Below are 27,110 nucleotides of genomic sequence, written 5' to 3' on the forward strand. Positions count from 1 at the left end.
GGAGTAAAGGATGAGAAGAGAGGAGCTGGAGGAAGTGAGGAAGAAAGGATTGGGAGGGAGCAAAGAGCAGAGGAGTTGAAGGAAGAGGAGGTGAGGAGGTGAGGAGGAGGAAGAGGAAGTGAGGAGGAGAGGAGGAGGGGGAAGACTAGGAGAGAAGGAGAGGAGTTTGAGGAGGAAAGGAGTTGGAAGAAGAGGAAGCAAGGAGGAGAGGAGTTGGAGGACGAGGAAGTGAGGAGGAGAGGAGCTGGATGAAGAGGAGGTGAGGATGAAGAGGAGGTGGGGAGGAGAGGAGCTGGATGAAGAGGAGGTGAGGAGGAGAGGAGCTGGAGGAAGAGGAGGTGCGGAGGAGTGAGTGTCTCTACAGCTCTTTATTAGCGGAGCCTCTCGGGTGTTGGTAAGAAAACATTTCCTTCTCTGGGATCTGAACTTTCTTTAAACACCTCGACAGCAGCAGGAGCAACAGCAGGAGCAGCAGGAGGCTCAGAGGCTCCTTTATGTGCGGAATAAATAAACCAGCTGTAAAAAACAAGCAGAGAGTGAGCGTCCCCTGGCCCTCCTCTGCTGCCACAGCTAATGAACGGCTCTGAACCACAGTGTGCGGGCCACACAGGGCTGCTGACGCTTCGTCCATCCAAATATTCAGTGAGGCAAAAGGGCTGCGAGGACAAACAGGTTACGTTCAGGAAGATTAATGACAGACTGTTTACTGCACTGGGCATGTAGGGAAATACACGCCACGGTGGGAATGTACGTCTAAAGAGTGCCAAGTACGTCAGGACTCGTGTTGGGCTCAACTCTGAACATGATGGATCGGATGTTTTGAGTGTCCTTGAGATGCAGATACAGAGAAAAACGTCAAGAAAACTTAAACGAACGAACGTTAAAGGAAGTAACGAGTCCTGTTTCTGTAGCTTTCATCGTCATTTCTGTCAGTTATGATGATGTCACCAGCAGGACAAGAAGAACCAGCAGTCAGACGATCGAATGTAAATAAGACCCCCTTTACTCCTGACATTGAGATGCATTTTAAGCCCAGTTCAGACCAAAGATTCACGATGAAACAGACACCTTCTTGCAATGTGCCATTCTGCAATGTTCTAAAAACCTGCCGGTTCACAGGAAGTGACCGCCATGAGACGGCGTATCATCTCTAGTCAACAACTCTCTGTGCTTCTGATCTGTAACGCTGACAGGAAGTGACCACCATGAGATGGCGTATCATCTCTAGTCAACGACTCTCTGTGCTTCTGATCTGTAACGCTGACAGGAAGTGACCACCATGAGATGGCGTATCATCTCTAGTCAACAACTCTCTGTGCTTCTGATCTGTAACGTTGACAGGAAGTGACCACCATGAGACGGCGTATCATCTCTAGTCAACGACTCTCTGTGCTTCTGATCTGTAACGTCATCATCTTTAGATATGCCTGTAAACGTCCATGATGGAGGAGAAGCTCCTGGACCAACTGGTGGTACTCCCCATGATCCAGCCTCTTTTTTAGGGTCTCATGTACCCACACAGATCTCTGTTTATCTGCTGACAGCCTCTCACCCTCAACCAGAGCTACAGACAGTACTGTGGGTCAAAGTTGAACCAGAAAGTCGGTCTGTAAACTGTGCTGGCTGTTTTGTAACGGACAGCTTGGGAACCATTTTGTCTTTCATTTTCTTTTTCCCTTTTAAATAAATTTGTTTACAACCTGTCTGATCGTTTGACTGCTTGTTCTTGTCCCGTTTGGCTTCCCAGTGACTAACTTTGGTTGGTGCAGTAATATCGCTACTGATAGAAGTGGTTTCCAAAACTACAAAAACAAAACTCAAGTTGAAGCAGATTATCCTTTAAAGTATGAAATCCACCGGGCAAAAAACCCTCTGTGAGAAAGGGACGAGATCAAAGACGATTCACAGTTTTGGCTAACAGTGCTCGGATGACGATGGATTCTTTGCAGACTTTTGAGGATAAACACTCGACTGTAATGCCTAGAGAAAAGGCTGGCTGAATAAAACACACTTTAAAAAGCCTTTCACGTCCTCTGAAAGCTCATATTGTCTGTAACTGTGTTGGAACAGGGTGTACAAGGAGGAAGAATCCAAGCCTGACAACGGCTTAAGTTCAACGATTAAAGAAAACAGTTCGTGGTGACAAGGTGCTGCTTGGTGCCTCAGGGGGACAGGGGTACATCTGTGGCTCTCCCAGAGTGCTCAGGAACAAAAGGAGTAGCAGACAGGTGCACCACCCAGGCTTGAAAAGGGATTATGAAGTGCACCGCCTCTTTTTTTACTGCAGCAGAGCAGCAACTTCTCCATCAAAGTCAGAAAACAATCTGAAGGTTTGCTGAGACTGTGTCAAAAATAAAAAGCTTACACAGGTCAGCAAAAGATAAAATCTGTAGTACTTGGTCATGTCATTCTGGCAGATGGATGCTGTCGTCTAACAGCCTCTGCTTTACAAACATCTCACAGTCCAAATGCATTCATTCGCCTGAGGCAAGTACACACATTGCACCACTTTCTGCTGATCTGGAAACAGGCAACACGTGATGTTTACTGCATCCTTCACCCACAAAACAAAAGGGGTGAAAACATAAAACAAAGGAACATTAAAGTGACTGAGATGGCCATAAGTTCTTAGTTAATGAGTACAACTTTCATTGTCCCCTGTGTGTGATTGTTTTCATGATACATTTACTATAATACATGAGGCTTTATTTGAGCCACAGCTACAACACTGTATGTACAGTTTAAGGTGACAGAGACGCTTTTATATTCACTGAGGAGGAACTGAATTATTACTGACAGTGGGCCTCACGCAGGAAGTGACAGACGAATACATTTCATCTTACTTGTCTTCATGTCCATGAGTCATTCTGTTTTTGTTAGTGCCCATTGATTTTTTGGATTCACCACTGTTTTTGATTGTGCTCCTCTCTTAGGTAGCAGACAAGTTTATGAGTGGTCAAGAGCACTCTTAACAAAGTCAGAGAAAAACATCTGATCTTCACAGCCCCTGAGAGTTTGGGCAACTTGAGGAAGTTTAGATTAACTGAGCACAGCGTTAGTTCAGGCAGGACATGACGCCAGGCTCAGCTCACACCCCAGCTACATCCATCAACTGATGGATCAGCTGATTAATAAAGGGAATCAGCTGATAGATCACATGATTCCTTTCTATGCAACCAAATCTCATTCAGGGCGCCCTATTTAAACTGCTCTGACCTGCCTACTGTTGCTGCTTCCTCTGCAAGCTGCTTTGCAACCTGCCTCCACCCCAGCTCCTCCTTTTCATGCTGTGTCTGACTCATCAATGTCATTTCTGTTTGTCACTGATGCTGCTCTCTCTGCTGGAGGCTTTCCATGTAGGCGCATGGAAGGGCAGGGAGGTGTGCTCTCTCTGCCTTAGGCTTTCGATGTAGGCACATGGAAGGGCAGGAAGGTGTGCTCTCTCCGCCTTAGGCTTTCCATGTAGGCAGATGGAAAGGCAGGAAGGTGTGCTCTCCCTGCCTTAGGCTTTCCATGTAGGCAGATGGAAAGGCAGGAAGGTGTGCTCTCCCTGCCTTAGGCTTTCCATGTAGGCAGATGGAAAGGCAGGAAGGTGTGCTCTCCCTGCCTTAGCCTTTCCATGTAGGCACGTGGAAGGGCAGGGGGGTGTGCTTTCGCTGCCTGAGGCTTTCCTCATTTGCATGTGGAAGGGCAGAGATGCCTCAGAACAGAGGCATACTTTTGGTGGCTTCTCTCAAATTCTTGGGCCTGTGCCAGAGTATTTGCACACGGCACAAAACCTGCCCTTACAAAGTGTTTAGGGGGTGTTACAGTACCTTGGCTAATAATATAAGAGAGAGTTTAGGACATTGCTGCTGCATGAGGCCCAGTGTCTGTAACTTACAGCAGGAAGTCTGCAGATAATTTTGAATCTGTGTTGATGATACATGTTCCTGTTCAGTATTGACACCATGTTTGAAGACATAATCTCAAGCCATGAGCTCACTCCTGACCACGTAAACATGCACAACAAAAAGACACCTTATTTGACCGCTTGCTTTCAGGCTCTTTGGGTGATACATCTTTAAAAAGCAATAAGGGAAATGAGGCGCAAAAAAAATGGAGTTGATATTCAGACCAGCACGAGACATGAGCAGCCCTGAATACTAATCCTCAAGGTCTGTGTGTGGAGAGAAGTGCAACACTCTCCCAGATGGCATCGCTGTGTCAAGTGGAGGTCAGCCGTGTTAGCCGTGGGCTAATTGTTGTTACGGCTAATAGAAGCTATTGTCGATGACACCGTCCTTTCTGAGAGCCACAGTAACCTGATACATGAACGTTAAGTCTCTAAGTATGTCTGGGCTCCTGTGGATGAGCAGCTTCCAGGGGGTGTTTGGAAAAAATAAACTCTAAATAAACTTATAAATGAGGTGCTGCATGTTTAATGTGGTAGAATCATGAATTAATCAGATCCCTGAAACTGGCCCACATGTAGAGACGGTGATACTGGGTGAAGACATGGACTGGTGTGAGCAGTTAAGGCTCTCACTGACTAGCTCTTATCACTTTCTCTTTCCGAGTATTTTCAGAAAGCTCTTTTTTTTATTTTATATTGAAGAGGGCCGTAGCCAAGGATGGGTCAAGGCTGCTCCACTCAGCAGGTCGGGGGCAGCTTGGAGTGTCTGCAGGAGCAGATAAGACGAGTGGAGCTTCACATCTAAAAGGCCAAGTGCTGAGTTTAACCTCCTGTTCACACACACACTCCAACGTGTCTCTGTGGCTTCTCATGAGCCTGAAGCTTGTGGACGTGTTGAGCATTGAGAGGGTAATATTACACACGCTCTGCTCTGATCGGACCGTTTATTTTTTTCCTGTTGCCACTAAGTTTCTTTTCCTGAGCGATGAGCTCTCATGCTACATTTTCTTATTTACTTTCCCAGCAGCTTCTTGAAGTTATATCTGACTGAACAGACGAGCTGCTGATTCCCCGCTTTGTTTGAGGTACTTTTATGTAGATAAGTTGAAGTATTTGTCTCCAGGACTGTGTGTGTAGCGCTGCAATGATTAGTTGATTATTGGATTCCCACACTGTCATGGACAGAATTTAAAACTTTTCCATGACTTTTCAAGGAGCCGTAACATTTTTTCTTTTCTTGCCCAACTTGCCTGGCACTTATTTAAACATAGATTCAAACTCTATTCGGACATAATTTCAGGTAACAAACACACAGGAAGGGAGAGGCTGAGCGTGGCAAGAAAACATACGTGATGGTAAATAAGATGCCGTCACACATCGACGCATATCAGAACTACGTTACGTCACAAGCTACAAAAATAACTTTGCCGTTATGTTACGTGGAAGATTACTGTAACTATTTCATTACATGCAACAAAATGCAATGACTTCCAAAACTGTCAGTATTTTAATATTTCATGATTTTTCCAGGTTTTCCATGACTATGGGAACCCTGTTAATCAGTCTACAGAAAAAGGTTAACAACTATTTTGATCATTGAATAATCAGTTTAGTCTGAAAACTGATTTTGTGCTTCTTAAATGAGAGAATTTGATGTTTTTCTTCTTAACAAACTGAATATCTTTGGGATCTTTGGACTGTTCTGGATCTGACACAACATATGAAGACGTCACCTTGAGCTCTGGGAAATTTCTCAGAGCATGTCTCACTGTTTTCTGACATTTTGACAAAACGGTGATACAGTAAATAATGGGCAGATTAATCAGTAATGAAAATAACTGTTTGTTGTTGATGAAGTTTAACCTTTCTCAACATCCGCTTGTTGCTCCTGGGCAACTTTGCAGTCTTGAGTCGAGGTCCAGGATGTTATTATGAGATCCATAGTGAATGTCATTCTGTTACTCCAGCGTTTGAGTCTGTATGTGTGAACAGGAGGTTGAAAGCAAATAATAATTTGAATTTTATTCAAAATCAAACACCTAATTTGTAAATTTAACTACTCTCCTGAGTACCTAATATTGGCATTAATATTCTACAATATTTGTAAGACTGAAATATTTTACTTTCTATCTGAATTTAGGTGGTTTGATTTCCATATTTTCAATTCCCACAGGGTAATTTTTTGTTTTGCAATTTCAAAAACCTTTTTGATTTTTTGATTTTGTAAGTCACATTATTGACAGACTGTAACCTGATAGGACAGACTGTCTGATCACTTCTAACCATCAGCAGCTGTTGTCAAACAGTCTCAACCAGCCGGGTTTTCAAGGTTGAATTTTACATTTTGAAATTTGGTGTTTGAATTTCATCAACACAATTTCAGCAACTTGATTTTTCTAGCTCAACTTAATTTTTTGGTTTGGAAATTAAAGGTATACTATACAGACAACATATAGATTCATACATACAGAAGTAAGCCCTCTCAATCATCACTTATGACCCACTCTAAGTATGTGACAATGAATTTATCAGCAGATTCTGCCCTCTGCCTGTGCTTTCTTATTTTCTTCTTAATGTGATTGCGAAGTGTGGGATCAATAAAGTTTATCTTATTTTATCTTTATGTTTCTCTGTTTGGGTGTTCCTGAACGCAGCGCTCAGGTGAAGTCACGACTTTTTAAAAAGGTAGCGCCCGGTGCCAGACTGAAAGCGGCACACATCCAAGAGGAAGCTACAAAAATTGAAAATTGCGGACACAGAGCAAACAAGAGTGAATGTGGGGTTGGGTTTTGCTCTCACTTTCACTGGCGAACAGAGGCCGACAATTCTCACATATTATAGCTTTTATAACAAAATGCTACCAAGCTGCATTATTGGAAATGAAGTATCCAACATGTTTGAAGCTTGACCAACCCTGTTTCACTGTCAAATACAGATGTTTGGACAAAGCCTTCAACATCAGATATGGACGCACTGAGGCACCTTTAATGTCAGTATGAGAATCAGTGGGTGCCACTGCTGTGGAACCCCGCAGAGGGCAGATGGGTGTATCACTGAGGAGACTGCTCTTCATGTTGTGTGTGAAACCAAAAGTCAAGTGACTTCATTTAATGACGACGTAGCACAGTATGCTAGTATGTCTAGCGTTCTATGCTAGTGACATATGTCTGTTAACAAACAGTAACCGACAGTTTCTGCATAGTATACCTTTAACGGCAGAATTTGAGCGACTTAAATATCTTTTTTTTTTTTTTTTTTTTTAAATAATCTGTATTTGTGAACCCTTAAAAACGAGTTCCTTGGCTGGACTGTTTGCTGCTTGTCATTCCCTTCCTGCTTTCCTCTCATTTACTCTCTTTCTCCACCATCACGATCAAATAAAGGCATAAAATTCCCAAGAAATAATCTTTATAAATCCTTCAATCCATAAAATCATGTTTCTGAAATTGCAAAACTTGAAATTACTGATGTGAATTAAAAAAGAATATCTGAATTACATAAATTCAGAGTTTTTTTCCACGTAAAACATTTATAAATTCAGAGGCGTTAAATGTCATCATGAGGTATAAACTGATGTTTATACAATTTAAATCCTTGCAGCTTTTTATATTCTTCCATATACATTTAGTTTTCCCTCTGCTGCCTCAGCCTGTCAGTCCTCTTCACAGTCCTCCACTTCTCCTCTTCTATAAATATGTTTATAGCAGCGTTAAAGTGAAAAGCTCCTCCACATTAAAAACAGCTTTCTCAGGTAACCCTGCGTCTTGTGCTTCACTCTCGTCGTCTTGCATAATAAGTCGTAGCATTAGCTCTGTTAAAAGGCAGCTCTGAGTGAGCTAGCTTAATGGATTGGCCTCTTGGCTGTTCAACACCAGCCACACCAACGTACTGACACTCTGAGCTGCAGCGCTGCCTGCCTGCCAACCTGCACATCTAATGGGTGATATAAGGAGAGCAGCGTGGGGTCGTTAGTGGATGAATAGAGTGAGAGATGAGGATTCAGTGAGTGAGCAGGATCATGGTTAAATATCATCACTTTGAGATATGAAATCATTCCGTGGCATTACTGAAGATCATGGAGGAAGAGGTTGTATCTGAATAGATCTGACTATTATAATAAAGCTAGTTGAATCAGTCACGAGCACCACCAAGAACCTTCCTCAGGAAATCAAAACATCGACAAACTCGTACGACAAAAACTTGATCTCTAAGCAAGCTAGGTTAGATCCAGTAACTCAAATGTCAAAACACACATCAAGAACTGGTAAAAATCAAGGTTTCTGTAGATAGTTCCCCCTCTGGTGTTTGTGTAATCTCATTTTGTCTGCTGGTGGGGCCACAAGTTCCTCTGAAGTGACAGCAGAGAGGAGAGGCAGAGGCAGACGAAGCGTCAGAGGTGGAGGTTTTAGAAGTGGAATACCTGCTGCTGGCCCTGGACTTTGGGGAAATCCTCTTTCTGCTTGCGGGTTTTGGGCCTCTCCAGGCTGCCCTGCTGAAGGTGTTTGAGCCTGGCTGCGACGGTGGGGCCCTTCGTCGGCCCTGGAGAGTTAGTGCTGTTCTGTGGGAGCCAGGAGAGGGCAGGGGTTAATTTAATTTGACTCATTTAAACATTAATAGATGCACAAAACACGCCATCCTCACATCATTATAAATACCATACATGTACTCCTCATGGACAAAGTAACACCGTAACCATATGTGATTACTGAACATCTTTTTCTGTCCTATATCCAAAGTACCACTGATTTCAAATATTGTTGAAAAGGTGGTTGCTCAGAAACTTTTAGAAAGAGTAGAAGACAACAACATATTCGACAAATTCCAATCTGGCTTTAGAAAGAATCACAGCACAGACACTGCGCTGCTGAGAGTAACCAATGACATTTTGATAAGTGTGGACTCAGGAAATCATCCCACTGTCATTTTGCTGGACTTGACTGCTGCCTTTGATATGATGATGGAACTGGGTTGGTCAAAGTGGATCTGCTCTTAACTGGTTTGCAACCAATTTGTCAAACAGAGAGTTCAAAGTCACTGTTGACGAATTCAGTTCCTCAACTGCTCGTATATGGTGTCCCACAGGGCTCAATCCTTGGCCCTATTTTATTCAGCTTGTATCTTTTACCCCTTGGTCATGTCATCCGCAATTTCCCCTCTGTGTCCTACCACTGTTACGCTGATGACACTCAGTTGTACATCTCAATAAGCCCTGGAAATCATAGCAACCTGGACTCTGTGCACTGCTGCCTCGCTGCCTTTAAGGACTGGATGGCTTCCAACTTCCTACAGCTTAACACAGACTAGTCCATAGCCATTGGTAGTTTTGTCACCTTCTACCTACGCCAGTCCTCAATGCCTATGTGCAGTTTCACATAGATTGACCACGTCAGTGAGTAGAAAAACGTGGGACAGACAGAATGACTGACTGACAGAATGACACACTGACAGTTTCCGTGATTATGTACAGCATACCATACCATGACTTAGTCATACCAAACATTATAAAACAACACCAACATTGGTCCACAGGGGGAGCCACAGCGATCGGTCGCATTTTAGCCATTTTGAAGCATTTTTCTGTTGTTATAGCGCCACCCAGTTGCCAATTAGAGTTAAATTTCTCCAGTCACCTTGAGGCGTCCTGTTCTACATATCTACCAAGTTTAGTAAAAATCCATATGGCGGTTAGGCCTAGATAAGAAATGAGCTCTCTAGCGCCCCCATTTTGTTTGATGGGCTCAATAATGGAGGGGTCCCCTCAGAGTATGTGTGGTCATATGCCTACAAAGTTGCGTGGTGATGGGTGAAACCCTTGAGATGTTCTACACCTTTATGTGATGAGCCACGCCCTCCGCAATATTCATTGCCTTATAGAAGCTCAGTTTTAGGAAGTTTTCCAACTTTTGCCAAGAGGGAACTTTAGATATTGCTCCCTAGATTATGTTCACCCAGTTTCATGCAGATCGCTCAAACTTCCTAGGAAGAGATCCATTTGAAGTGTTTTTCAACAAATTCAAAATGGCGGAAAATCTATATAAGCGGAAGTTATGGGTTCTTGAGGCAAATGTGTTCCTCATGAGGAGAGGCATCTCTGTGCAAAGTTTCATGTCTCTACGACATATGGGGCATGAGATATGCCCATTCAAAGTTTGACATTTCAATGGGTTGCTATAGCGCCCCCCTTTGGCCAATTGATGTAATATTGCTTCATTGGCATCCTCCCATGACCCTCTACCACTGTGCCAAATTTCACATGGATTGACCAAGTCAGTGAGGAGAAAAACCTGGAACACACACACACATACAGAGGTTACTGGTCCTGACCACACCTCCAACAGCTCCACCCCCTTCCTTGGCTCACTAACACGAAACACTCGGCTAGAAACTTGGGAGTTGTCTTTGCTCCATACCCAAACTTCAATCCGCACATTAAGGCTGTTCTTCACTCCTGTTTCTTACAAATCAGAAATATCGCCATGGTCAAACCAATACAACTTATCCACTCCCTCACTCTCTCAGGCCTACATTACTATAACTCCCCATTTACTTGCCTTAACGACATATTACAGTTAAACATTTACAACTGGTACAGAATGCAGCAGCGCGGCTTCTCACAGAGACTTGACAAAGGGAACATATCACCCCAGTCCTGGCTGAATTACACTAGCTCCCTGTTCAGCACAGAGTTCAGTTTAAAATTGTATTGATTACTTTCAAGTCCCTTCATGGTCCGGCTCCGCGTTACATTTCAGAACTCATAACCCTGTATTCTGCTCCAAGATCCCTCAGATCAGAAAACCAAATGTTGTTAAACGTTCTACAGTCCAGGCTCAAAACAAAAGGCTATTTACTGTAAAGCTCTGAAACATTTAATCAGTCGAGTCACTTGCTCAGTTTAAAAAGCTGTTAAAAACCCACCTGCACAGACTGGCTTTTGTAACATTGTATAATTTTGTATGCATGTGTAACTGTGGTTTAGAAAAGCGCTACAGAAATAAAGTTAGTATTATTATTCATTTATTCATGATTACATACTACGTCACTTTAGAGACATTAACATGTTAGATATGTGCAAATGTAACGTATTCATGGTTTGCAGAAATGCCGACATGTTCTTCTGGCGACTGGGTCGACTGTCCTCTTCAAAGACTTTTTCCCTTCTGTCTTTATTGATTATTTCAGCTATTATTTCAACTTTCAACAAAAGTCTTTGAATCTGAATTCAATCCCAATTACCTTTGTAAAGTTTTACATAGTTTAACGTGTTAAGAAATAATTTTTCAGTCAAGTATTTTGGGAGAATTTATCTTGAACCCTTGGAGATATTTTAGATCAGCTGTGTCCTTTAAAAAACAGTAAGATGTTGTGTCTTAAAGGAAGTTGCTTTTAGATGTGATCTGTTTCTGTGAAATCTACTGGTTTCCTGCAAAACACTGGTATCAAGGGAACCTCCCGTCTAAACAGTGGGTGTAAACAGTAATGGATATAATGTGATGGACAAACTGACGTTGTCCCTGAGGAACAAGGGGGAGACCTTCCAGTAAATGGGAGACATTGATCTCTTTGTTCCATTGGGTGAGGGTGTCACGACATCTGGATGAATCCAACATGCACAGAGACAGCAGATGAATAAACGTATTCCTCGCTTGATTTCCATGTTTTGTTGACGCTTGTTTACCCTTTTATTTTTTCACAGAATCAGCTCTGCAGAGATGATGACTTGATTGTAATCATCAGATTGTCTGAAATGTGACAATGGATCTGTTGCTGCTGTGTGACTCATTCCTTGTGTTGTGACCCTTTATAATCCCGCTCTGACTTTTTACGTTATGTATTTATTTTCACTGTGTGAGTAAACAAATAAACACAAAGTAAATAAATGTTGCAGACGGTCCCTGGCGGGTCCTGTTCATGCATTTGTAAACAGCATGTGCACAGAAAATGAAAATGCTCCACCACGGGAAATATTGTGTTAATGACCAGTATTAAAACAGAGCCTGAGTTTTATTCTGCTGACATTAATCACTGTTGGCAACAGCGTTAAACACAGCACAGTGGCCCATGTGTCTTCAGCCAGTAAAAACAGGGTCTGAATTTAAAACACCTGCATGAGAGAAAATAGATTCTTACAGAGAAACATTTCTGTCTGCAGCTCTGAACCTGAATCCCCGCCCTCCTCTCCCTCCCCCCTCTCTGTCCTTTATTTTGACAGCTACCTGCTTAGCGCCGTTGTGCGATAATTCCTACAAAAACAAGACCTCTTTACTCAGCTAAATGTGACAGCGGAGCTGTCAAGACGAGCCCTCAGTGCTTCAGTGTGCGAGGCAGAAACTAAACACATCATCTGCCTCAATCCATGACTCACTGCACATCACACCATCAATTACAAGGTTGTGTGTTTACACTGTAAAAGCTCCAGTTAACTGAGACGATCAAACAAAAATCACTGCAAGTTTCACACACAGATGAGATCATGTTCAGAGGAAGCAGGAAGTCAGCGGAGGAACTGTTAACAAGGTCAGAAAGAGAAGGATCAGTACAGCATCTACAACCAGAACCACACTGCAGGTCATGTCATATAGAGTAAACATCTGTTTCTTTCTTCTGCTTTTCCTTGAATTATTTATTTGACATTTTTCGTGTTAGTATGTTATTTGAAAGTAAACAGAAGTACATACAGACAACATTTTTCCTTTTGATTTTGAAACGTGTTACTGGAAGATACATGTTGTATTCTTTGATGTTCAATAAACAGCGATGTCATGTGGGATGAGTCAAATATTTGGGACGAAACAGAAATAAAAACTAATTGTGTATAAAAATGTGCCAGTGAACTGATATTGTTAAGAAGATGAGTGGGACGTTTAAAGCCCAGTTCAGACCAAACATTCTCGACGGGACAAAACCATTTCAGAACGTTGCAGAGAAAAGTGTCAGTGTCACCTATTTTATTAATATACACACAGCAACCTTTATTTTATGGCTAATATTTTGAATAAAATTTAAAAAAATACTGTTATTTGACATTTACACAAACTAGAAAAGCACTCAGAGAGTGCAGACCTCCGCCAAGTAGGTGATATTCCCCCCCCTCTGCATCAGATTTTGCAGCCTGCATCACAGTCAGGTTATTTGCATCACTATCATTATTAGGTTATATATGTCTTCACCATGGAGACACTGTGGTGTATTTATTTCATTTTTGTTTTGTACCAACACAGAATATAATGTTTTTTTTTGTATTTTCCAACACAGAACATTAATTTCAACTTTAGAATTACAACAATATTTAGCAAGTAGAACAAGATGTGCTTTCCAGCCACCAGATGGTGCTATTTTCACCATCTTTAGAAACTGGAATTGCTGCTGAGGCTATCAAATGACAGACTTTATTTATTATTTTATCCACTTTGCTTCAGCCGATCACCACCAAAAGTTTATCATCTGTTCCTTGACACATTATCCACCTTTCCTGAAAATTTCATCAAAATCCGTTTATAAGTTTTTGAGTTATTTTGCAGACAAACAGACAAACGCCGGCGAAAACATAACCTCCTTGGCGGAGATAAAAAGCAAACACAAAACCCTGTAAAATAACTTTTTTTGGGTGGCTTTCTGCACCCATGTGAGAAAAATCAAACTGCAGCTGTTCTGTTATTTGCACCAATCCCTACAATGCGTTATTATGGATTAGGACAAAGAAGTCATGGTTAGAGCTGGTATTAGCCAATCTTGGATATTTTCTGAGATTAAAGTGGTCAATTTTAGAGCTGCCAAATGTTAGTCGGCCAGATTTCATTGGTCACCTAGCTGCAGGAAAAAAACAAACGTGAAACTCTATGAGGAGCTGCACCTCGTCAAAATAAATCAATCCCTACATGACTGGAGCATGTGTGACTTTACTTTGAAAGGACAGACACAGGAAGTGTCCACGCTCAGCAGTCAGACAGGAGTCAGGTTAATCTCCAGGGCTGGTACCTGCGGTTATTCCACAGGCTAGTTAATAACATGTTGGGCAGGAAATCCAAAGTGTGGGATCATTTTGAGAAGGTGAAGGACGAACCCAAGGTGATATGTAAACTCATCTTCATTGGTCGACTACAAACATGACGTATCATGTGAAACATGGAAGTAGCTACATGCCCATTAGCCCACAGCGTCATTAACAGGCGGCTCGCTCAGTGTGTGGCGTGCACTTGGAGATAAAATATAGGCCTATATTAATGAAGGTTCATTAGTACGGTTTGTATTTCTCTGTAATGTAGCATTAGGACCAACACAATCTATCAAAGTTATTCATTTATCTCTGATTAAACTGGTCCAGTTTTATGACTGTAAAGAGTTTTTCATCTTCAGGACTTCTGCTCTGATCGAGGTGTTGACACTTTGTGTGTTAGTGGTTATAAAGGAGTAAAGTAGAGAATCAAAAAGGGAGAAGGACGTCAAAGGGACAGTGAGTAGAAGCAGAGTCCACAGGCGTGGCAGACAGAGAGGGCTGGTTTTAAATTTACCTTTCTGCCTGGGGAGCCAGAGGTGCAGGGAAGGGTGGGGGTGGCCTTTGGTTGGGTGCTGTACTGTTTACTACAATCTTTTACAGGTGCTCTCTGAAATATCTTTGATCCGGGGTGATTGTATGAAAGAATGTGGCACAGACATGTTATCACACCAACATACAGCAGCACAAATCAGCAACATGAACCTCTGTGTAACTAAGAAATCAGTCATTTACCTCCAGCTCGGCGATAATCTTCTCTTCCTCGTTGTCGTCGTCTTGAATGGCGGATGCTGCGATCACAGGCGGGGTCGAGGCAGGTCGAGGCGTGTCACAGGGGGTCCGCCTCAGCTTCACCAGAGTTTTGGGCATCTCGCCATCTTCTTCCATCTGAAAGGAGAAAATAAAGATGTTAAATAAAGCTGATAAATAACGAGCACGCCAGACTAAGCTGTCAGAGCATTGTTCATCTTTAAAGGTTATCAGCTGGATCCTTCACAGCTGTCTGCACCCCCAAATTCAGCTTAAACAACCAGTCATTACTTTCAAACTGTTATTTTAAAGGCAACCTTTCATAGTTTTTCTTATTTTCTGTCACATTTATAACATTATCACAATGTGAGATGTTCACATTAAATGCAGCCAAAGTTTCACATAATAAAGTAAATGTATGTAAGAGTAATCCCTGTGAGCAAAAACTTTCAACACTCTACTTTGAGACAAACTGACGTCAGCTTGTGACAGATTTCTTGATATGGTCGTCTGCTTACATTATGTACACTGCTACATGTAGCTACATGCTAACATCAGGAAAACACGTAATCTTGGTTGTCAATATTTATTTCTTCAGGATTTCAGATCATATTCCTGCTGGAACATGTCCACTTGTGTTTAGAAGCTTTTACTGGTGATTTTCACAGAATTAAGAGCCACTGTTCTCTGCCTCAGTCATTGTTGTTTCAGCTGCAATGACAGTGATTGTGTTCACCAGAGTGAGACAGATGCAAGGTCATAATGACCTTGACCTTTGACCACCGAAATCCAATCAGCTCATTGTTGAGTCCAAGTGAACACTGGTGCCAAATTTGAAGAAATTCCCTTACCGCATTCTTGAGATATCATGTTCACAGGAATGAGATGGATGAGCTCACAGTGACCTTGATCTCTGACCCTTGACCACCAAAATGTAATCACTTCATCATCAAGTTCAAGTCAAACTTTGAGCCACTTTTGAAGAAATTCCCTCTCAGAATTCTTGAGATATCAGGTTCATGAGGGTGAGACAGACGAGCTCACAGTGATCTTGGCCTTTGACTTATGACCACCAAAAACTAATCAGTACATCACTGAATCCAAGTGGACGTTTGTGCCAAAACTGAAGAAAGTAGACATTCTTGATATATTGTGTTCACAGGGATGGGACAAAAAACAGAAAACATAATGCCTCCGGCCGCAGCTATCGTCAACTTGGAGGCACACAAATATACAACACTACTATATACGTGCGTGATGTGGACATAGTGAAAGAAATACAAAATGAAAGGCAGTGATACTGTGAAATTATAGCACAGTTATGGATGAATAAATTCAAAGAAGATGAAAGATGTCCAGGGTCAGGATGTTAGTACCATGTCAACAGAAGCAAAGGTTGTGTATTCAACATTCAGAGCATTAATAAAAACAGATCTTTATTTGCTATGTGAAGATAAAGTTCAGTAACAGCGTTCTGAGTAGGGCTGCAACGATTAGTCGTCTAATCGATGACTAATCGACTATTAAAGTAATCGGTGACTATATTAGTAGTCGACTAATTGGTTTGAGTCATTTTTCATAGAAAAGTACTATAAAGTACCCAAAATACTCTTATTGCAGCTTCTTACGTTCAGATATTGGCAGCTTTACACACTCTCCCATGATGATGAACTAAAACCCTTTGGCGTGAGCACGAAACAAGACATTAGATGACATCATTTTGGGCTCTGGGAGAGACAGACCAACATTTTTCAACATTTTAACACATTTTTCAATGAAATGATTAGTCGACTAATTGAAGAAATAATCGACAGATTAGTCAACAGTGAAAATAATCGTTACTTGCAGCCCAAATTTGAAAAAAAAAAAAATGGACCTTCGAATGTGAAAATTGATATTCGATTGTGGAGAAAAAAAACACACCACCGCAGCTGTCCTCTTTGCGAGGGGGCGTTGGCCTGGGCCGCTGCACTGAATGCACTGCATAAAGCCACACCGCCCGCGGAAGTGCTGCGAAGCGCAGCGCACCGAAATTCTTGCGTGAGCCAGAGCACTTCCGTTCACATCAGACGCGCATTTCTCCACGCTGGATGACAAGCAGTCATCAGCTTGACACATTCACTCGTGCCTCATGCAGAAAATAGACCAGACGTAGAAACGATCGCTGCAGGGCGCGAGCTGGCCACGGAGCTGCGCGTTGCGGCACAGCCAGTGTGGATGACACAATCGGTTAACATGGGCGCCGAAAGGTCTGCGAGAGGTCTGCGGTCGTTTATAACGTAATGTTATAGATAATTGTTTTATGTGATTTAATGTGTAGGTATGTAAATGTTTTCAAAGACGTTTATGTTGAAATAAAAATACCTACAAGTAGTTATGTTTCCTTGTATTAATACATATACACGTATGTTTCCTTGTATTAGTTTGCCCTCTTGTGGACATAATGTGAAGAAAAAAAAAATTTGAATGGTTCAAACCTCTGAGTTATTTTTAGAAGGAATATTTGAACGTCAATTTTGACAGCCCTACTCTGAACATGTTGTAATGTGAGCTTCTCTGTTCTTTGCTGTGGTAAACTGGTCCAGTGGCGTGTGCATGTGACTGCATGTGCTCGCTCATCGTGCTGCTCTGCACTGCGCTCATACCGCCGTCACTGCATTGGCATTGTTGTGTAAGCGTGGTGCCCAGGTCCCTTTGGTTTCCCCCTCGTTATGACTGTTAGCTCTGTCAACACTGTTACCACTGTTGGCACTTTTAGCACCATTAGCTGCTAGCTCAGCCACCTCCATGTTGAGAACTATGTGCAGTCAACCTGAATCTGACGCTGAATCATAGATATGCTCTGAATGTCACAAACAGCTGCTTTCAAAGCAACTCTGATCTCTGTTGAAGAATCAGAAACAGACAGACTACGCTATTGTAGAGATCCACTCTCTTCAGATGATCTAGTTTACCAAGAAAGCTTCGACACAACAAGAGAAACAGACTCAGAGGCGTCCTGTGGGTGTGCTGTGCTGAGGGTCTCACAGGACAATAGACTCTCTTGTTGTTGAGCGCTCAGTGTAACAGTGATGTGATGCTGATAGTTGGCAACACATATTGTTTGTGCCACACACTGACAGAGAACCAGTGACACACAGATCAACTCAACAACCCCAAAATAAAACCAAGAAAATCTCTGAACTGATTCTGAGTGTGATTCATCTCTGACAGAAGCCTCCCTGCACCATGGAAACTATTCAACACATCTCACAGACCTCACACTGACCTTTACTGTGAATGAACCGCACTGAAAAAAATCTAATCTAATAAGGAACCACTTGACATTTGATGGTCGAGGTGGCTGAGGAAGGTTCCAGCACCTTGTTGAATGAACACTTTGAAGGATTCAGACTGTTCCGGAGACAAAAGTGAGTTGGACTCAGCAAGTGTGTCCACAGAGAGGGTGAGCAGGTGGATCAGGGGGGCTTTGCAGCAGCAGCAGCAGAACCAAAACATAAACCTGCCTCCAGCCAACACGACATGTGAGAGCAGCTTTCTTAGTATGTGGGTCAGAGTCCAACATGTTTCTGTGTCTCTACACACAAGACCACTGAGACTGTATTTCCAGGTGAAGCTGCAGATCTCAGACAGCTAGAGGCTCCCCTGACTCAAAGTATCCAGGGCTTAAAGAACATGCATGCACCGCAGCTTCTTGAAGTGGCTTCTGATAATATTTTGGATCAGCTCCTGCAGGACGGGCTGCGCGAGATTTAGATTTATCAGCATTAACAAACACTGAAGCTTCTAACTGACAGCAGCACCATGGAGGTGTGTTTCACCTCAAATATCTCACTAAAATTAGACGCAGAGCTGCTGTTAGTGAAACTCAAAGCAGCGCCGTGCTCACTGTCACATCATTAATTCAATCTGTTGTGTGTTTATTCAGAGGCTCCGCGGTTCACTCACTCACAAGATACAAACCAGGTCAGTGTTTTAATGATAGCTGTCACTCCAGGAGCAAACACAGCTTTATTACCAGTGCCCTAACTAACACTGTAGATCAGCAGGGAACAGCTTTACTTCAACCATAAAGGGGAATTACGCCCATTAAGAAACATGCATAACTCTCGCAAATTAAAAAACTAGAGTGCTAGAACTCAAATCTGTGATGTCATAGGGTGCAAAGTCTGGAGCTGCTCCACAGACAACGAGTGGTGAAAAATGTTCTAGATCAATACAGCACTATAGAACGATTTAGCAGTAACGTGGTGATACAACATGTTACCAACAGGTTTATAGGTAATATTATTACATTTACAGTGTCACGTCATGCGTTGCCACCCGACATAAACTATTGTTTTCATTTGTTGTTCATCCACACGAGGGCCAATTGCTCTGAGACAACAAGGGAGGCTGAACTTCCCCTAAAATTTCATAGAAGAAATGGTCAAATATGCACTATTGAATTTACATTAAAATAAGAATTTACATTGCATTAAACGTGACATGACTATGATGTTCAAACGTCAGCTGTTTATCACCAGTTTCCCAGCGCGACCTCCCTGTCATACATTCTCGTGTCAGCACGGTGGACACGGTGGAGCCTCCCAGCATTCCTATGAGACAGAGCTGAGCAGGTTTTTTCATGCAACAAAGCGAGACGCTCACTGGATAAATGCGACAAGATCGTCACTTCCAGGGAGGCTCAGCTTCCCTGGGACCTGATGGAGCAGTAGGCGGGAGAAAACGCTCGGTGCGTGCGTGATGATTGGAGGAAGTGTCTAAAAGGCTGAACCCCTTTGTGATTGAGAGCGTTTCGCATTTCAAGCTCAGTCCCATGCAGATATTTGCGAGTGGAGTCTTTTGACAGAGTGCTGTCCGGAGTTCCTTATTTCCATAAGCGATATCGCTCATTTTCACACCCATCTGAACCACCATCTTTGAGGTGTGTGTTGCTGTGGTTCTGTGGCATGAGTGTGGTTGATAAAAGGCTTCAATTAAATGTGCCTTTTATAAGTTACTGCCTCGCTACAATATGACACATTTTATGATGTAAACTTAAAGTGAGCTTCCCCTGTTTGAAAGACCAGCAGCCGCCACTGCTCCACACTGATCTGCTACCTGGGTGCCACTTTAGATCCCACTCTTACATTCAGATGGCATATTAAATGTATTGAAATATAACATAGCTAACTTTGGACATATCAGGAACTCGTTAACAGTCGAAGCCTCTGTGACATTTTTGAATGCTATGATTTGATTTTATTTTCATTATTGCGTATCATGTAGGTCTCGAGCAAACAAGACTGTCTTAAAACCAATAAGCTCACTTCATAAACAAGCCTTGAAAGTCCTGGATAGGAAATCAAGACAGTGTCACCATTGTGAAATTCTTGTTAACTATAAAATGTTAAGTTTTGATAATTTAATTCGGTACTCTGATGTTTGTTTAGTGCATAAAATAATCTGTAATGCTGCTCCTCCACCACTGAAGAGCTATGTTCAGCTCTGCTCTGAGCAAACTAGCAGAACCTCCAGGTCTGCTTCAGGGGGAGATTGTAGCGTTCCTAAACGAGGCTCTGCCTTTGCACAATCTGCTTTTTCTTCTAAAGCCATTAAAGAATGGAATAAGCTCCCTGTCAATCTCAAAACCTGCACGGACTTCCATGTTTTCTCTCGTGAAGCTAAAAAATGGATTTTAAGTGATCAGTCTTGTCGGCATTCATTTTACATTTTTGACTGTTTTTGCGACTGGACACGTGTGCTCCATGTCTTAATATTTGTATACTGTCTTGTCTTTACTTAGCGTGCTATTGTGACTGAGTGTGTGTGTGTGTGTGTGTGTCGATGATGATGGTGGGTTTTGTCCTGTGTTTTGTTGTCTTTGTTCTCCTGCCCAGGGACACAGATGGAAGGTAACTAGAGGCTAAATCTGGTACTAAACATCTTTTTCTTTGTGAGATTAATGTACTTTGTGCACTGTCCCTGTTACAAATAAATTTAATAAACTAAACTAATCAGTGCGCCAACAGAAAAAATATCCCCCACAGGTTGCTGTGTATCAGCATGTCATTATTCGCTACATCATCGAAGGGTGTTGGTGATCTGCACATGTGGGTGATGCCACACTGTGTGTTATCATGTTCAGTGTGTTCCCATTAATACACCTGTAACGTCTCCAACGTGTGCCGTTCTGCTGTTGCGTCCTGAAGCTGCCTGAAAGCAGTGGGGATCAGGAGCTGACCTCCAGTTTGTTTTGTCCTCATCTTGGTGATCGGCACATCTGGGTGATGTCAGTATATGCTGGATGTGTTTCCATTCACATCTCCTACACACAGTTCTGCTCTTATACATAACTCTCTCTGTGGAGCTGCTGTAGCTGGCCGACACACTGGGAACCAGCAGATGGGCCCTCCAACTCTAATTTGTGTTTGTCACAGTGACTTAATCACACGCCATTCTGTTTCCTGTGCTAACCTCAACATTTGTTTGTTGTGTTTCATGTCATAGGATCACACTTTGATTCTCTGCCTGACCCTCCCTGTGTCCAAGGAGATTCTTTTATTTTAAAAGGTCGAGGCTATCTAATTCAAGGTATCATTAATATAAGCAGGAGATTTAAAGGGATAGTGCGCCCAAAAATGTAAATTCAGCCATTATCTACTCACCCATATGCCGAGGGAGGCTCAGGTGAAGTTTTAGAGTCCTCACATCACTTGCAGAGATCCAAGGGGAGAGGAGGTAGCAACACAACTCCACCTAATGGAGGCTGACGGCGCACTGCCTTCATGTGTGTTCACGTGCTTTCACTGGTCTCGCGCGCAAGCGCACACATGTGAGCGCAGTGCGCAGAGAGGCAGTCAGAGCTACAGGCTACAATGAGGCTAAAAACAGAGTTCAAATGAGGTTTTTCCAAACAACTTTTTATGTCGGGGCTTCAGGACACTTGGATCACTACGGACGAGCAGTATGGAGATATTTTTGTGGTTTCAATGATGTGTTTTTGGACCTGAATCTGGGGCGCCGTCAGCCTCCATTAGGTGGAGTTGTGTTGCTACCTCCTCTCCCCTTGGATCTCTGCAAGTGATGTGAGGACTCTAAAACTTCACCTGAGCCTCCCTCGGCATATGGGTGAATAGATAATGGCTGAATTTACATTTCTGGCTGCACTATGCCTTTAATATATAGGTGTAACCACTGTATATGAACACATGAATGGGTCAGACCTGATTACCTGCTGTGAAACAACACAACCTTCATCCATTTAAAATCAACATCAGTTCCTCTGAGGTCATTTTGGTGAAAGCAACACAAAAGTAGTGCAATAAGTAACAGATTACTCTACACAGAGAGTAGTATTGTAAAGTAACAGATTACTTTCAAATGAAGGTAACTTGTAACATGTAATATATTACATTTTGAGAGTAACTTGCCAAACACTGGTCCTAGGTGACAGTGACAGCAGCCAGGGGAACGTTTTCTGTTTCAGAGCTGAGAAACAACAGAATGAAGCTTGTTTGTGTGTAAAAACAGAAAACAAACATTCTGTGTGTTCATAAAATCAGTCTCCCGCTCACTGTCTACGAAGCAGCTCTAGAGAAATGTACTTTTTCCTGAGTTATGATTTCTGCACACAAAACATAAGCATGTCATAAAATATGAGCTCATTCATAAGCACATGCCTCGTGCACAGCACTGTCAGTCCTCATAAGGTGGTGCAGGTGATGGCAGGAAACATCAGACCGCTGAGCTCGCCTGCTCCTAAAAACGGTTCTGAAAGTGTCTCACCTTCATGTTCTTGTTGGTGACGATGACCTCTCCGGTGCGGTTGGTGGTGAGGCCGTGTGCCGACGGGAAGCTTCTGCGAGGTGGAGGTGGGGGCGGAGACTTGGAGGGTTTCTCTGTGCGATACCTGGCCACGTTGAGATCCACTGTGAACAGAGAACGACACAAACAACATAAATCATTTGTAAAAGTTTTCCTCATCACGGCTTTATTACAACACAAACACACAACAACCCACCCGACCCTCGATGTGAACCAGCCCCCTCCATGCTGTTCAGCTTCTGGGCAGCCAGCTGCACTTTGCCAGGCTGCTGGTCCCCGCTGGGTGTGGTGGTTGACGTGGTGGTGGCTGTGGTCCCAGTGGTCCCCGCCGCAGGAGAAGTCGCTGTGGTGGAGGTTATTGGGATGGTGATCTGGGGCTTGGGGGGCACTGCGGGCTTGTTGATGTGCCTGGCAGCGAAGTCGAGGTCCGGGATGGCCTTCATCAGCTCGGCCTGGGTCTCTTCCAGCAGGCGATTGATGTCCTGGGCACTGAACTGGGTCAAGCTGGCACGCTTCTCCTCCCAGTCCCGCTCTGCCGCCTGACACATATACAAACACAGACAAATGATGAGCTGCAACATATGAAGGACGAAAAATGACACAAGTATCAATCAATAAATAAATGTATAAACAAATAAATACAGGAACAAATAAATGAATAAATACATTAAATAAATAAATGCATTTATAAATAAATAAATGCATTTATAAATAAATAAATGCAGAAGGCCTCCACAACCATTAACATACAGACAAAGAAATACAGAAATAAATAATTGGAGAAAAATCTAAATATAAAATTAAAGATGTCTATTTATTTATGTGCTGTGTAATTATGAGCTATGTATTTATTTATTTATTAATGACTTTATCTGTTTACCTCCATATTTATTGCAGCGTTTATTTATTATCTTATTTATTTAATTAGTTATATTGATTTTATTTTATTTATTTTTCAGAATTAATCATTCTTTTATTTTTTTTATTTGTCCCTGTATTTATTTTGTATTAATTTACACATTTATTAATGAATGCATTTATTTATTCTGCAATTGTTTTAATTATTCCTGCATCTATTTTTATATTCATTGTTATACATTTATTTATTTATTTCACTATTTGTTTATTTTTATATTTATTTGTACATTTATTAATTTATATTAATCAATTCATTTATTTTTTGTATTTATTTATCAAATTATCCCTGTATCTATTTTTACATTAACTTGCTTTTTATTTATGTATTTATTTCAGTATTTATTTATTTATTTATTTATTTCAATCTTTATTTGTATATTCATTTTTTATTCTTTACTTAATTGATTTATATGTTTATCCCTGTGTTTATCAATTACTATATATGACTATATACATTTATTATATCTGTATTTGTTTATTCCTGTATTTATTCATACATTGATTTATTTAATGATGCCTGAGTTATTTTTCATCCTCCACAGAAACACACAAACGACATGTGAGCCAAGCTGGTGAAACATAATTAAGACACACCGACGCAGTGTGTTTTCTAATGTTACATTGATGAATGGCTTTATAAACCACTTGCTGCAGCTGCTGTGCGCACAGAGTCTAAATAAGACGTTTAAGCACCTTCAGATGTGATTTCAAATGTAAATGGACATTTGGCCAGCTGGCTAATCCCAACGTATTTACAGCGCTGAATAACGAGCAGTGTTAGACGATCAACAGAAGAACGATCTGAGAATGAAGACAGACACAAACAGTCAACATGTGATTACCAGTCTGACTTCAGCCGACACAGACTTATCAGCAGGACGTCGACTCGGCAGCTCGTCGAGGACCCGGTTTCTGAAGGTCATCGAGGGCTGGATGTCCTGCTCGGGGCCCGAGGTGTCTGCGTCACCGGCGGGCACGGGCATCCAGTTGGCCAGGCCGGCGCTGGTGCTCAGGTCAGTGAGGCTGAGAGGAGGACTGTTGAGGATATCCAGGTCAGAGCTGCGACTCATGTCCTCCGATCTCTTCTGTGATTGGCTGGAGAGGTCTTCAGGGCCCTTCCACACTCCCTCTGTCACTTGTCTGCAGATACAGGAGGAACACAAGAGACTACAACACACAGAGGACAACATGGCTGTATTTCTGTATCTTTACAGTCAACATATTCCACACATGTTCAGTCATCCTGTGCAACCATCAGTCATGGACATACAGTGAGGTATATGTTAAAGGTGTACGGAGATTCTGTTTTTTCATGTTATCTTATTTGTATTATTTGTATCCTATTTTACCACTCAGTCACTTTATTTTGCTTTTTTCATCTTGCTTCTGACTCTTGAGCTGCTGTAACGTGTTAGTTTCCACCGTGTGGGATTAATGAAGTCCTGAACTTTGTTAAAGAAGCAGACTACAAGAAATAAAACACTCAGTTTACTCATTAAGTGTTGTCATTTCCATTTTAAAGGCTGTTTCACAGTAAAGTGATGTAACGTATATAGCTACATACGGAGTGGGTCCTCATCTGCGGAGATCACCATATTGCACCGTCATGTTTCAACAGTAGCCCAGAAGGGACAAACCTGACACTGACTCTAGATGGAGACATTCATGCTTTCAGGCAGAAAAACGTCAGAAAAACAGCTGGTCTGTTTGTTTTAAAGACAAAGAGACCTCTGAGGATAATTCAGCTCTCTGTAAAAACCTCCTGAACACTGAACACTGAAGGAATTCTAACCGGGAGAAGTTTCAGCTGGTTGCAATCTGCAATCCTCACCACTAGATGCCACTAAATCCGCCCAAACCTTAGGCCTTGTTTACACGGATACCAATACAAATAAAAACAGATTTTTATCTATCCCGTATAAAAAAAATTCCGGGTTTACACCATCAGTTGTGTAAACAATATCCCTGTTTACACGAAAATACAAAAATGTCAGCTTTTTGCTGCAGTTAGCACGCGAGGCGGTAGGTGGCGATACACCATATGTCAAACACCATAGAAAGATGTTCTGCGCATGCAAAGTGATTTGTTTTCCTCTTAAAAACAATGATAAACTACATTTTAACCTTATGTAGCATAGTTAGCTGCTGTGTTCTGTTACTAATATTGGACACAGCAGAGCTCATTAATTCCATTCATTTTTAAGCTCATAAGTCGTCCCAAAAGTGCTAACAAAACGTAGACAACCTGGCATATATCCACCATTGTTGTTGTGGTTACCAGGCGCCTAATGGGCATGTGCAAACTGGGTTGTAACGCCATGGTTTTCTATCCTGTTTACACGTCTCCACAGAAATGGATATTTTTAAAAACTTTCACTTTGGAAGCCGTTTTTGAAAATCTCTGCTTTTGTCGAGAAAAACGCTGGTTACGTGTAAATGATGGGTGCAAACGCAAAGATAAATACCGTTTTCAGAAATATATGGAACCGTATAAACAGGCCCAGAGACACTGAACCTTTAAGTACCTTTAAAATGCCTGACAAATTAGCAGTCCTTATACTGAAGTGCTTCATCAACGGGCAGGTACATTATGAGACATGATTATACAGAGTATACAAAGAATTAAAGAACATTACCTGATTTATTTCATCCTTAAAACTATTTACTGACCTCATCCTTTCATCATGATTTTATTCAATGAGTTTGCAGCTTTGTTTGCAGTCACTGTCGATCACTTCACATTTTGCACTGAATAACAGAATATTCAGCAGGGCTGAGTTAAAACCTTTAAACTGTCAAATCTCACAAGGACATCAAAATTAAAAAACAGGAGTCTCCTCCAGTAAAACCAAATGTTTTCAGCTTTCTTGCCTCCATCATGGGCTTGCCTAGGGCGCCAAATATGCTCCATCCAGCACTGTACTGTACTATACTGTAGAAACAAACTTGCTTCTTGGGATCTGTATGCAACAGACAGTGCCTAGACGAGGGAAAGTTAGGCATGACGTTTGTTAATTTGATGATCTTGTACTGAGGCTCTGTGCCTCGCTGTGTGTGTTCTCAAAGCCTGCTTTAAATATTTAGTCCATTTGTAATCCTGTTTACTGATTCTTCTATCAGACAGTTCCTGATTTAGACTGAGCTGCTTGTGTTCAGATATTTAACCACTGCGAGTGTTTGCTGGATTAAAAAAAGGCTTTTGTTGCACTGGTTCTGATATCAGCGCTGAAGCTCTGGGAAGGTATCAGCACTAGAATAAAACATTTGCAAAGATACAGCGGCCGACACAGAGGAGGATTCTCAACAACCTTGTTAACAACGTGCTTTGATGAAACGATCACCTCATCTCGGATGCTGTCTGATGAACTCGCTCTGACCAGAACATCTCACTATCAACGGCATCAGCAATCGTTAACACGGTAATGGAGAGTGACGCTCTCACTAAACCTCCTCTGATGTATCTCTCAGTATTCACACAGCACATTTTTCCTGCAGGATTATTTGATGCTTCGTTTGTATGTCAGAAATCGTTTTTCATCATTCATAGAAACACAAAACGAATCAGCAGGAGAGGAGCAAGACTTCTGTTATAAATGTTTTAAATGTTTAACTCATCCTCAGGAGTTCTTCGTAAGGTCTGCTCTGCCAGAATAAAAAGAGTTTTATCTCAGTTTTAACATCAAATTTTAGACAAATTTTAAATGTGGATATTTTTCTTTTAAATGACAGAATCATATTAAAACA

At 41.9% G+C, this 27,110-nt stretch overlaps 1 protein-coding gene across 8 annotated transcripts in view; it reads right to left on the reverse strand.

Annotated features, from left to right (window-relative positions):
- The window catches only part of zgc:114120 (uncharacterized protein LOC619267 homolog), a 190,260-nt gene that overhangs the window by 6,212 nt on the left and 156,938 nt on the right, over window positions 1–27,110 (reverse strand). For 4 of the 8 annotated variants that reach the window (XM_049563237.1, XM_049563243.1, XM_049563242.1 and 1 more), the window contains 6 exons: window positions 24,209–24,533; window positions 22,645–22,987; window positions 22,410–22,552; window positions 14,625–14,777; window positions 14,407–14,508; window positions 3,599–8,453 (listed from right to left, as the gene is read on the reverse strand). In XM_049563237.1, coding sequence (XP_049419194.1) covers window positions 8,301–8,453; window positions 14,407–14,508; window positions 14,625–14,777; window positions 22,410–22,552; window positions 22,645–22,987; window positions 24,209–24,533 — 1,219 coding nt within the window. In that variant the 3' untranslated portion in view covers window positions 3,599–8,300. Of the gene's footprint in view, window positions 1–3,559; window positions 8,454–14,406; window positions 14,509–14,624; window positions 14,778–22,409; window positions 22,553–22,644; window positions 22,988–24,208; window positions 24,534–27,110 lie in introns of those variants that run through there. The other 4 variants (XM_049563236.1, XM_049563235.1, XM_049563239.1 and 1 more) reach the window with 4 other exon arrangements.

This window comes from Epinephelus fuscoguttatus, linkage group LG20 (genome assembly GCF_011397635.1).
Source record: "Epinephelus fuscoguttatus linkage group LG20, E.fuscoguttatus.final_Chr_v1".
In the NCBI taxonomy this organism is placed as follows: Eukaryota; Metazoa; Chordata; class Actinopteri; order Perciformes; family Serranidae; genus Epinephelus; species Epinephelus fuscoguttatus.